This window comes from Mesoplodon densirostris, chromosome 1 (genome assembly GCF_025265405.1).
Source record: "Mesoplodon densirostris isolate mMesDen1 chromosome 1, mMesDen1 primary haplotype, whole genome shotgun sequence".
NCBI classification, from domain to species: domain Eukaryota; kingdom Metazoa; phylum Chordata; class Mammalia; order Artiodactyla; family Ziphiidae; genus Mesoplodon; species Mesoplodon densirostris.
This window is the reverse complement of record NC_082661.1, coordinates 70,597,089-70,610,415: the sequence shown is the minus strand read 5'-3', so window position 1 is coordinate 70,610,415 and position 13,327 is coordinate 70,597,089. Positions and strand designations below refer to the sequence as shown.

The following is a 13,327-nucleotide window of genomic DNA, read 5'->3' as shown; positions in this document are numbered from 1 at the left end:
GTCGCGTTAGCCCTGTTTCTTGTGCTCCAGGGCCACGTGAGGCTGGTGGTTGCTGTCTTGGGCAGAACCGTCCAGAGCAGTCCCAGCACCGCTGTGCTGTTGGGAGTTGCCGTCCCGGAGCCAGGCTGCTGGAGCCCAAAGCCTGCCTCTCGCTTGCCGACAGGGTGGCCTCGGACTGATGCCACAGAACCCTGGGCCCACGTCGTCCCCTTGGCACTTTCTCTACTGCGGGGATTCTCACTGGGAAGCCTGAGACTTTGCCCCTGGGCTTTTGTTCTGGCAGAAACACATGTGGCCCACTCCCTGGAAGGCAAGCTGGACTTTCGGGAAAGTGAATGCTTAGAAAGGAGCCTTCCAGTAGTGGGTTGGTGGCCACACATCCTGGCCCCTTCGCCGCTGTGGCGCGGGATGGCTCTGAGGCTCCCGAGGTCCCCAGTGCACTGAGCTGCACGTGCCCAAGGCCATGACTCGGTGATAACTCATCTTTCCTTGGCTTCTCTCTCTGCCTTGTGTCACTTCCTCAGTCCCCACCGAGTTGTTTCCTGGAATCACCTCCGAATAAAACTCTTGAACTCGATTTTTCATTTGAAGATCTGCGTTTGGCGGAATCCAAACCGAGACAGCACATCAGGTCTCTGTGCTTTGGTTGAGCATCGTAAAAAGAGATAATAGTCAAAAATAGTCAAATCCAAACGCTAAAAGCATTCACAGTCCAAAAGGTTGCTGAGCAGGACAGCGGGGCGCTGAGTGCCTGGTGGCCGAGGAGCTGGGGCTCTGGGGGGGTGTGTGTGTGGTGAAGCCTGGGGGAGGGATGGGCAATTCATCCCCAGTCTCATTCTCCAGCCTCGAGATCCTACTTTCCTGCACCTGCATCTCCCATGAGAGACCATTTGCTCTCAACCATGCGTGTTTGTGTTTGCCTCCCAAGGCCCCCTCGTTTTTGGCGAGCCCATCGCTGCCAGTCTGGGGACGGATGGCACCCATTACTGGAGCAAGAACTGGGCCAAGGCGGCGGCCTTCGTGACCTCCCCTCCCCTGAGCCCGGACCCTACCACGCCCGACTACTTGACCTCCCTGCTGGCCTGGTGAGAGCCCCGGGGGTGGCGGGCTCGTGGGCCTGGGCAGGGGGGCAGGACTTTTGGGGGCGGAGGGTTGAAGGATAGGAAATCTCAGCTGGTTCAGACACACTTGGGAAGGGGCCTTGGGTTGGCTGCCCAGGAGACCTCAGAACAAAACCCTGGGTGGTTTACAGCAGGCCTTTGGGCCTTTGAGTCAGTAACCGCTCCATTCATGTTTATAGGTCACCTCCCATTCATTCAGCGATATTTAAGCACCATCTGTGTGCGTGGCACTGTGGTGTATTGGGAAACACCCAGAATTAGGAATGTGAAACCAGGATCCTAATCCTGCCTCAAACCCTAATTGGCTGTGTCACCCTGGCCATGTCACATAACCTGTAACGTCCCTGCCTCAGTTGACGCATCGGCAAAGTGGGGAGAATACAGTACCTACTGCAGAGGTGGGTGTGAGACAGCGTAGGTAAAAGGCCTGGAATTCAAGGTTCACAGCAGCCACTGCATTACACTCTGCTTCCTGCACACAGTAGGAGCACAGCTACTTTAATCCCTTCTCTGCCATCAGCCAGTGTGAGGGAAGAACACTTAAGGCCACGGGAGAAGGCTAAGCGGTGAGGTGTGCAGGCTGCTCTGAAAGCGGAGATGCAAGCTTGGAAGGCTTTCTGGAGGAAGTGACATCAGGCCCAGAGCTAGGGGATGCATAAGAGTTTCCCTGAGGGGCGAAAATAAGGTGGGACTTCTAATCAGAAGGAACTATAAGGGGGTGAGGGTGTGTTCTCCTTTTCCTAAATGCTGCAGCAGCCCATGGCGTACCTGGCGTCTGCAGCCCGATGTCTGGTGGGCAGCTCCAAGTCCAAAACAAACCCCCCATCTTCCCCCATGAAGCTGCTGCTCCCACAGTCTTGCCCATCTCAGGAGGTGGCAGGACACGGACCAAAGGCCCTGGCATCTGGCTGCTTCTCGCCTCCTTGGCTGCAGCCATCCTGGCTCAAGGGCCATCCTTTCTCACCTCCTGACAAGGCTATTTCCATACTGCCCCTTCCACACCCTTATCGCATCAAAAGACGCTCAGATATTTTAAAACCGAAATCAGACCAAGCCAGCCCTCTGCCAGGAGACCTCCAGAGGGTCCTTTCCTCTCAAACAGAAACACAAGTCCCCACAATGTCCCTCAAGGCTGAGCCTGATCTTGCCCTCACTCCTCACTAACCTCGCCTGGTCCTCTTCTCCCCTTGGCTCCCTCGGTCCATCCCACTGGTGTCACGCTAACTAGACCCCAGGCAGGATGGTGCCACAGGGCCTTTGCACTCACCCTACCCCTGCCTAGCACTTTCTTCTTCGCCGTCTTGTGGTTTGCTCTTTGCCAACTTCAGATCTTTGCTGGAAGATTTCTTCTCAGTGAGATGGTTCTGATCATCTTCTTATAAACGGCAGTCCTAGTGCTACCCCATCACCCCCCACTCACCCTAACTCTCATTCTCCTGACTGTATGTTCCTGACTCCCGCCCCCCGCTCACCCTGCACTGGAATGTCAGCTAATGAACACAGGAATTTGTCTCTTTCTGCTTATAGATGCATCCCCATTGCCTAAGACCATGCCAGACACAGGAAGTGTGCAAATACACCTTTGTTGAATAAATGAGTGAATGTCACATCCAAATATATTTCTGTACGTCTACATGATTGCTAACATGCCCTGGGGCCCCGAAATGGAGTCTGGCCTCTGCCCTCGTTGAAAATCACAAAATAAAGCTCCACTTACTCCATTGATTCAGTTGCCAGTTAGGGACTCATCATACAGCCCCAGAGTATTTTCTCTCCAAAGCCTGAGTGACAGAAAAGCAAACCCAGTGAGCTTGTGTCACTTTGCTACAACCAGTGAATAGCATTTTGTCCTTCGGGCACAGCACAGAAACATTAGCCAGGCCTTACATCAGCAGCCTTACAGAGGGAGACCAAGGTCAGCACATTATGGTTTCCCATGTGACCTGGCGGAGACACGAGGCCAGGGACATGACCATCCTTCCAGCACGAACATCCATGACTCTGTGAGACACACAGGCACGTGCTGGAGGCTGGGTTTTAGTCACTCACTTATTTATATATTCATTCAGTCACTCATCCATTCATTCCTTGGCTCCACTCAGTTTTTTTTTCTTCGTTTTTAAACCTTGAGATAAAATTCACATTACATAAAATTCACCGGGCACTCGATTTTAAAGAGAAGAGGTGGAGGATGGAGAGAGGAGCAAGGGAGTTGGCATCTTTGGCGCCTGCTGTGTGCCAGGCAAGTAGCTCATTGTCTCCTCAGGGTGATCCGGGATGGAAGGTTCCATTCTCTTTCCCATTTTACGCATGGAGAAAAGAGGAGTGACTTGCCTGGCCAGGAGGTGGCAGTTCTGGGATTTAAAAGCAGCCCCGTTGGATCTGCAAAGTCAAATTGCATCAGGGGCTATTCAGGGGTCTAGTGAGATGCATGGAAGCAGAGTCACTCTGTTGGCCTCTAGCATCTTCTGTTCTCAGCAAGTCTCTCCTCACAGATGCCTGCAGCATCTTGAGGCCCTGTGGCCTCTCTTTGGGGGGGTGAAAGAACAGACCCACTGCCCCAGGATCAGAGCGTTTTAGGGCAGGAGGAGGCTGACCCGGAGAGCCTTACCTGGACCAGCTGGAGCCCACACTCAAACAGATGCACAGGCCTCTTTCTAGTCTTCAACAAGGCACCAAAGGCCACAGGGCCTTCCGGTGTCACTCAGTAAGGCCTGTGATGTGCCCCAGATCTCTGTGGGGTTTGAGTTTCACAGCCTCTTTGGGCATCTGAAGTCAGGGTCCGCTCCTCATGAGCTCAGGTCTGAGCCCCACCCTATTCTGTCTTTGCCAGTGGAGACCTGCAGGTCACAGGCAGCGGCCACTGTCCCTACAGCACTGCCCAGAAGGCAGTGGGCAAGGACAACTTCACTCTGATCCCTGAGGGCGTCAACGGGATAGAGGAGCGGATGACCGTGGTCTGGGACAAGGCAGTGGTAAGGTGGCGCCGTCTCCCTCCTGGAATATTCTAGAAACATCCCTCCTGCCCATCAAAGCCATGCATTATGCACTTCTGGTTCTTAAAATTCCCTTCTTACTTTGAGGCAGAAGCAGAATGCACTAGGAGGGCACACGGAAAACGCGTGACCCTTAAGAAAGCAGCGCAAGTCCTGTGGTGTCCTTTGCATTTGCAGATGTGACAGCAGCTGTCCTTTAGCCTTTAAGGATGAAAATGTTTCGTTTTGTTTTGTTTTGTTTTGGACCACATCTTAGTCCACGTAAAGATGACTTTGTAAACTGTGTGTGTGTTCGGGTTTGGGGTTGAGAGTGGGTATGGAGGCTTCCTGTTGTGTAAGGAATCCCCAGGTCACACCTTGATCACTCACTTGAAACAGTAGATTTTTATTTTCTGTTAAACTTGGGCCCAATGAAACTGACCAGATGTCAGAGTGGCCGTTGTGGAAATGTCATCACACCTCTGAATGGTTAATTACGTTTCCGCTCTGATGAAGCCAGGCCTCTGGCACTCTTTCTGGGTGGCCTGGTTTCATCAGGGAGAGGAGAAAATTCCAGAGTCCTTGTAAGGACTCCTGTTGGCTGGCTTAGATCTGCGCCTGTCTGCCCCTTCTGGTCCTGTTACGAGATGCTCTTTTCACCAATGGATCTTGCCTTCAGGCTACTGGCAAGATGGATGAGAACCAGTTTGTTGCTGCTACCAGCACGAATGCAGCCAAGATCTTTAACCTGTACCCCAGAAAAGGGCGGATTGCCGTGGGCTCGGACGCCGACGTGGTCATCTGGGACCCTGACAAGGTGAAGACCATAACAGCCAAGAGTCACAAGTCGGTAAGTCCTGGTTTATTAGTGACACTCCTGGCTTGGGTGAGCAATTCTTGCTCTGCAATCATTTTAGAAGCCTCTGGTTAAAAATGACTTACGAATTTTCCAACTAGAATGTGATGTGATATCTGGCATGACTCGGTCTTTCAGATTTCTCCTCCAGTTGGAGAGATTGGGAGAAGGGTTTGGAGCAAGCTCAACTAAGCTGTTCTTGCATGTGTCTCTCCCACGTCTCTCTCTCTCTCTCTCTCTCTCTCTCTCTCTCTCTCTCTCTCTCTCTCTGGGGCTCCTGTCTACAGATGCATGCTTTCTTAAACAGCTGACTCTGCTCTTAATTCCTTGGAGTAAGCCATCAGGCTCAGAGAGGGGAAGTATAAGGTCCAAGATTCTTTCTCCAATTTAGTTATCAAGCTGGAGAGGGTTTGATCTGCTCTATCAGAAACCTACTTCAGTTTGGGGCTGGGCTTGCAGTCATCAAAGGAAAGGATTGGACTGACTCGTGCACACTCCCCAGGGCTCCAAGCCCCAAGCCTGTGGGTGTGGGTTTTCTCTGCCTTGTGTATCTTACATGCCCTTGATTTCTTCACTCATCCAGCAAACCTCTAAGGATGCAGAGAGACGTAGGACATCTTTCCCTCCCTAAGTGCTTGCTTCAGACCCACTTTGCATGGTCAGCAGCAGTCTTGGGTCCAGCTTAATGCTCACGCTCACAAGACACAGAGTCTTCAGCCTGGTCCCTGGTTCACCAAAGTCTGTTACAGGGCGTGGGCTGGGAGGCAGAGCGTGTGCACCCAGCATCTCTCTGCAATGGGAGTCCTCACCCCCTTCGGCTGCCATTCCCCAGCCCAGTGGTCACTTGCTGGTGAGGGGCGAGACCACGTGCATGGGGACAGAACACCAGGCACAAGGAAGCCTCAAGAGAAAGTGACAAGGACCACTTGTAGCAGCTCATGAGTGTGGCCCCCAGGCCCCCCTCAGCCACAAGACCCAAGGCCTGGGGACAGAGAGGTCTGTCCAGCTTATCAACCAGTGGTCATTGTTTTTTTTTTTTTTTAAGAAGATGTTGGGGGTAGGAGTTTATTAATTAACTTATTTATTTTTGCTGTGTTGGGTCTTCGTTTCTGTGCGAGGACTTTCTCTAGTTGCAGCAAGCGGGGAACCACTCTTCATCGCGGTGCGCGGGCCTCTCACTATCGCGGCCTCTCTTGTTGCGGAGCACAGGCTCCAGACGCGCAGGCTCAGTGGTTGTGGCTCACGGGCCTAGTTGCTCCGCGGCATGTGGGATCTTCCCAGACCAGGGCTCGAACCCGTGTCCCCTGCATTGGCAGGCAGATTCTCAACCACTGCGCCACCAGGGAAGCCCAGTGGTCATTCTTAAAATAACCAGCGCTCCCTGATGACAGGCTGGCTTCCCTCACCCTGCTCCCTGGGGACAGGTCAGGAGGAAATGAGCCTGAGGTAGCCTCCCCTGGAGAAAGGTGTATGCTGTTCTCCACACTCACCGCCCAGCAGACACGTGGCTCCGTTTTAATTACTATGGATGCAGTGATGTGCACAGACCAGGTGGGGTCTGGGAAGGCAGGAGAGGCACGCTGCCCCCCAGGGGTGTCAGCTCACAAGGCCGTTGCAGTCCAGGGAAGAAGTGGACGCCTGAGTCAAGGAGCAGGGGTTCCAACTGTCATCAAGCTCCAAATATTATCAAACATTATCTTGTAGTTCCTCTGTGCTTACATTTTCCATGCGTCATCTCACTTAATACAATAACCTTCTAAGTTAGGTATGTTATTATTTATGAATAAGTAAGAAAATGGACAGAGAGAGTATACGTGTATTAGTCTCCCGGGGCTGCTATCACAAAGTACCACAAACTGGTGGCTTGCAACAACAGAAGTTGACTTTCTCACAGTTCCGGAGGCCTGAAGTCTGAAATCAAGGTGTCAGCAGGGCTGGGCTCCCCTGAAGGCTCTTGGAGAGAATCTGTTCCATGCCTTTCTCCTGGCTTTTGGGGTCGCTGGCCATCCTTGGTCTGTAGATGTGTCACTCCAATCTCTGGCCATCTCCCTATGTCTTATCATCTCCTTATAAGGACACCAGTCACTGGATTTAGCGCCCACTCTACCCCAGTGTGACCTCATCTTAACTAATTACATCTGCAATGACCCCATTTCCAAATACAGTCACATTCTGAAGTACTGGGGGTGAAGACTTCAACATACCTTTTGGGGGACAGTTGAACCCATAATAATAAGTCACATACCTGAGATTACCCATGTGAGAAGGAATGTTTCAGATTCGTTAAACTGGAAAAGCGTGCCCTCTCTGTCCCAAGCCGGATTTGAATTATTTTCATAATAAGAAGAGGACAATTCAGGATGCCATGAGACCAGTTGGCCACAGCGTTTTTGTCTGTTCAATTTTCTCCGTTTAAAGCAATGCAAGTCACATAGTGCAGGAAACAAATGTTTTTCAGAACATGGATTGAAAAAGCTGTCTTAGAGGTTGGTTTTATTTTTTCAGTTTTAAAAACATTCCTTTTGACGATGAAAATCATTTCTTATATCTTGATCGGTGATTAAAAATTCAAATCTACTTTTCTGTAAAAAGAACACAACTTTTATTCTTTCATATCTTTGTGGGAAAAGTATTTGCTTCAAAGTATCACACCATAGGTCACATACAGGCTTGTATATCCAGAGACTACCTAGTTATTTTACACTCTTTATATTTAGATATAATTCATGTGACATAAATTTCACCATTTTAAAATGTACAATGCAGTAGTGTGTTTAGTATATTGAGAAAGTCGTACAATCACCACTACTAATTCCAGAACGTTTTCATCCCCTCAGAAAGAAACCCAATACCCATCAGCAATTATTCCCCATTCCTCCTCCCCAGGCCCCTGTCAACCACAAATCTGCTTTCTTTCTGGATGTGTTTATTCGGGACATTTCCTATAAATGGCATCACACAGTATGTGGCCTTTTGTTTCTGGTTTCTATTTACCTGGTATCATGTTTTGGAGGCCCATCCACACTATAGTAGGTATCAATCCATTCCTTTTTATGGTTGAATAATCTTCCACTGCTTGGATAAACCACATTCATCCATTGATGGATATAAACATATACCATGCTTATCCACTCATCAGTGTCAGGCTATCTTTTTTTTTTTTTTTTTCTCTCCGTACGCGGACCTCTCACTGTTGTGGCCTCTACCGTTGCGGAGCACAGGCTCCGGACGCGCAGGCTCAGTGGCCATGGCTCACGGGCCCAGCCTGTCCGCGGCATGTGGAATCTTCCCAGACCAGGGCACGAACCTGTGTCCCCTGCATCAGCGGGCGGACTCTCAACCACTGCGCCACCAGGGAAGCCCCAGGCTATCTTTTATAGGACATAAAAGACTGAGGAACAGTAGTTGCTTCCTGGGAGAGGTACTGGGGAACTGGGGCTCCAGGATCGGAGACACAACAGTTTTTTAAATCATAGTCTTTTGTATTATTTGAGTTTTTACATTGTTCATAAGTACCTTTAGGAAATAAAACAGTTACCTTTTATTTATTTTTTTTAACATCTTTATTGGAGTATAATTGCTTTACAATGGTGTGTTAGTTTCTGCTTTATAACAAAGTGAATCAGCGATACATGTACATATATCCCCATGGGATAGGGAGGGTGGGAGGGAGACGTAAGAAACAATTAGCTTTTAAAACTCTATGTGGTTGTGGGACTTCCCTGGCGGTCCAGTGGTTAGGACTCTGTGCTCTCACTGCCAAGGACGCGGGTTCGATCCCTGGTCGAACCCTGGTCAGGGAACTAAGATCCCGCAAGCCATGCGGCGTGGCCAGAAATAGAAAAATTAAACAAACAACAACAGCCCAAAACTCCATGTAGTTGTGAAATATAGAAAGTGACATCTGTGGGTAATATAACCTGAGCCTCATAAGAATTCCCCAATTGAGGAATGCCACTGTGGCGTGTAATGTGTCCTTCCACTAAGAAGACAACTAACAGACCATGCTGGGTTGAATGAGTTGGGCAATTGTCTAGTTTTGACTGCGAGGTAAGTGATTTGCTTCTTGTACTGCCTTTCAGTATTTACAATCCACATTTGGGCTTCAGCAAAATTGTAAATTACTGCCTAGCGGGGTCACTTCAGGGTGACTCAGGAAGTGCTAGATGAGCAAATGTTAAAACTGAAAACAGATCTTCTGCCTGGGGCCTGGGAGGCAACGGCCACAAAGAGTATAAAGCATAGTATTAGCAGCTGTTTGTAAAAAATCAACATGATTGTTTCCCCAAAGCCCTGAGTATGCACCTAAAAACCATCAAAAACAATAAGAATCCATCAGCTGATTTCAAATCAATATAAAAATGGATACCTTTTCTATGAGATAATTAAAGAGCACTTTGAAAAACAGAATGGAAATCAAAACCCTGTTTCTAATAACAATCAAAACTAAAGAGTTCCATAAGCGCAAGTCCTTTTATGCTAAAAACATTCAATAGAGTAAAAATATCAGTTCTTTCTAATTTAATCTATAAAGTTGAATTCATCACATCAGAAAATGGAATGGAATTGTTTTTTAACTAGAAAAACAGAGTTCCTAGATGGACAATTTGATAATAGCCAAAACATTTCTAAGAAAAGGAAAACTAAAGAGAGAGCGCTAATCATCCCAGTTATTAAATCATATTATAAAGCTACAATGATTGAGGCAGTTTGGTATTAGCAGACGAGAAAAGAGAGCCAGGCAATAATAGACCGACCGCATATATGAGAGTTTGGTTTCAACAAAGGAGACTGTTAAAATTACACAAAGTCAGTTATTCAACCAATTGTGTTTGAATACCCGGCTCATAGGGCTAGGCGGCTGCTGTACTCTTGACCACAAAACTAATTCAAAATGGGTTGAAGATTGAAATAAAATAAAGTTATAAAAGGACTAGAATAAAACACTTTTTTTAAAAATGATCATTTTGAAGGGGAGAAGACCTTTCTGAGCAAGACACAAAACTTAGAAAATACAAAGGAGAAGACTGGTCTGTTTGTTTGACCACTGACTACGTACAAATTAAACCAAGAAAAAAAACCCTCTGTATTGCAGCAAATGATAATATTTAATACTTTATGAGATCAAAAGGCAGAGGACAGACAGGGAAGTTTGGTAATACACAGTATTGGCAATACACAGGACAAACAAAGGGAGAGATTTTTTAACATTGAATATGTCCTTAGAAACCATTAAGGAAAATACCAAGAACCTAATAGAACAGGCTGCAAAAACGCAGTGACAGAAGAAATATACAAAGGGTTTCTATTCATTTAAAGACAGATCCGATCTCAGATACAAGTCACTGCAGTGAGATGCTGTTTTTACTTGCGCCAGTGTCTGAGATGCCGGGGTTTAATAGGATGGAGCTGAGGTGGGACTAGAATGCCGATAAACTCATTGAGTTTTGTCGGGAATGGAAATCAGCGCTGCCTTTTTTGGAAGGCAAATCTGTCAAAGTTAAAATCCGTTTATGCTTTGGCCCAAAGTTCACATCTACGAAGATACTCACACATGCCGGTGTGGACACTCAAGTGTGTTTATTGTGCTTTTTTAGCAAAAGCAGGGCAAAGACCCACGTGCTTGTCCCTGAGAATTGGATAAGTAAATGATAGTATGTCCCTGGGGTGGAATCCAGTGCAGCAGTTTAAGGAATATCAAAACATTTTTAACCCACGACATGGGAACATTCGCTGATGGGGAGCATTCTCTGAGGTAAGGAGAGAAACGAAGGTGAAACTGTCTGTGCAGAGCGCTTGGAACATGAGAAAGTTACTCACGCACAGAAAATATCTGGGGTTCCAGAAAGGTCAGTGTGAGGCAGGCATCTCAGTCTGAGGTCAAAGAGAGACCTGCTTTTTAAAGTTACATATCTTTTGTACCGTTTGAATTTTTACCGTATTTTTCACCTACTTTTTGAATAATCAAAGAGTTTGGCTGGTGGTAGTTATATTCACTTTAGGACTAATGAAAGGAATGCATATTTTCTAGGAAATGTTTTGTCTTTCAAATGAGTAAATAAATAAGTAAATAAAAATGACCTTACCTAGTGCTGGAGGGGATTTCATAGACATGAAATTACGAAATATTCCCCCACTGCCGATGTCGCGTCAATTGGTCCGATGCCTTCAGAAAATAATTTGGCAGACTTTCAAAAGCTCATATCCTTTGACCCAGTAATTTAATTTTAGGAAAAATGAAAGAAATTTTTTTTTTTTTTTTTTGCGGTACGCGGGCCTCTCACTGTTGTGGCCTCTCCCATTGCGGAGCACAGGCTCCGGACGCGCAGGCCCAGCGGCCATGGCTCATGGGCCCAGCCGCCCCACGGCATGTGGGATCCTCCCGGACCGGGGCATGAACCCGTGCCCCCCGCATCGGCAGGCGGACTCCCAACCACTGCACCACCAGGGAAACCCAAAGAAAATGTTTTTAAAAGAAGACCCCAAAATGTTCAGTTATAGTCAGAGTGGCTTCATTGCCTAACTCCAGGAGCCCCATTCACTTTCACGATGCCCCAGACGATATTAGTTAGATAATATAAAACCACCAGCAATGTAAAAGCCCAAGAGTGAGGGGCTGATTATGCAAATGAAAGTGTACAAAGAAATATTACACAGTCCTAAAGGTGTTTTCCAGAAAGAACAAGCATTGGAAAATGCCTGTGATAGAATGTGTTGCAGAGTCACCATTAGGTTGAACAGGGCTGATGCGGAGAAAAGCCTCAGAAGCTGGATAAAAGCCCGTGGTTCTTGGCTTGCAGGCCGTGGAGTACAACATCTTCGAAGGCATGGAGTGCCACGGCTCCCCATTGGTGGTCATCAGCCAGGGCAAGATCGTCTTTGAGGACGGCAGCATCAACGTCAACAAGGGCGTGGGCCGCTTCATCCCCAGGAAGCCCTTCCCCGATTACCTCTACCAGCGCGTCAGGATCAGGAACAAGGTATGTGGAGCCAGGGTCTGTCATGTGCAGAGCGAACAAATGTCACAGCTGCACGAGCCCCCCCTTCCTCACGTGTCAAATGAGCTGGGACGTGACCTGCCTGCGTCTCAGGCTGGAGTGAGGACCAGACGAGACCGAGGAGGTGCCAGGAATTTGCCAACTGTAAAGGGCTGTGCACGTGGGGCAATGGGAGGAGTCCTGGGAGTACACCAGCCAGGACGCACATCCTGCATCATCCTGGCGGGGGTGTCTTCACCACCCCCTCTTTTAGGTGTCATGACCTTCCTTCTGCAGATCAGAACCCTGGTGCTCAAAGCAGTGCAGGACTGTCCAGCATCACACAGCTGGGAGGGCTCTGAAGCCCTTAGTGCCGTTTGGTAAAAATAAACCGCCCTAGCCCACTTGAGGGGTGGCAGAACTGCATCTAGACTCCCTTCGATCTGCCCTCTTCTTCTCCTTGCTCCCCTTCCATTCTGCATCCTCCTTCCCCCCTTTTTCTTGAGGAGTCTTAGCATGGACTCAGGAGGTGAAAGGGCATGGAGTAGGCACAGGCTCTGTCCCGTCCCCAGTCCAGTTCAGAGGAGGAAATTTGCTCATGCTTCAGAAAGACTCCCATCTGTGATCAATCATCTTCCCTAATTAGGTCCTTCCCATCACCATGACAACCTGCTTCCCGCACTAAAATGGCTCATGTCTGCCAGAAAGCCCAGCTTTATGTGTGTATGTGCATGGGTGTATGTGTATATGCATGTGGTGCTCCTGTGTGTATGTGCTCCTGTGCTCGCTTATGTGTTTGTATATGTGTGTGTGCCCACCTGTGTGTGGTCCCACTCTGCTTGTGCTTCATAAGTGGCACCAGTGCCACCAATTCAGATGCAAGAGCCCAGAGGCCTCCTGGCATTCCCAGACTCCCAGGCCAACCATCACAATGCTCTATGTCTGTTTACTGTCCCTCTCCACGCCTTAAAGTGTAGCATCCCCGGTCAAGGATACCAAATTGCACAGATGTTATGCGTCAGATAGGGAAATGATGGACATGGAGAATTAGCAAGTTAGATCTGAAAGATGGCCAGGGATAGCGATGTGGCCACAGCAGGCTGCTGAGAGACAAAGGGACTCGTGTAAACTCCTGTTTGGGACACCCACCAGAGGGGCAGAAACACACCTTGGCTGGCTTCATTCCCTCTAAATCAGTTTGAACCTGAGGTCTGTGGTTAACAGTCAGCATCTGTGAGAGGTGGATGCCTGACCTCGATGCCAACTCGTGCTCTGCAGTGGCCAGGTGGACAGGTCCCCTGAGCACAGAGGCCAGGCCAGGTGGGGGACGGGCCCTGCCCCAGAACCTACGTCTGGCCAAGCTGAGTTCAGAGGTCACTGAAGGGAACTGGGGGGCAG

The 13,327-nt window shown here is 48.6% G+C and overlaps 1 protein-coding gene across 1 annotated transcript in view; it reads left to right on the top strand.

Moving 5' to 3' along the window:
- Positions 1-13,327, top strand: part of CRMP1 (collapsin response mediator protein 1) — a 69,666-nt gene that overhangs the window by 51,277 nt on the left and 5,062 nt on the right. The window contains exons 9-12 of the mRNA XM_060087599.1: positions 929-1,085; positions 3,955-4,096; positions 4,776-4,946; positions 11,753-11,932. Of these exons, the coding sequence (XP_059943582.1) occupies positions 929-1,085; positions 3,955-4,096; positions 4,776-4,946; positions 11,753-11,932 (650 nt within the window). The remainder of the gene's footprint in view (positions 1-928; positions 1,086-3,954; positions 4,097-4,775; positions 4,947-11,752; positions 11,933-13,327) is intronic.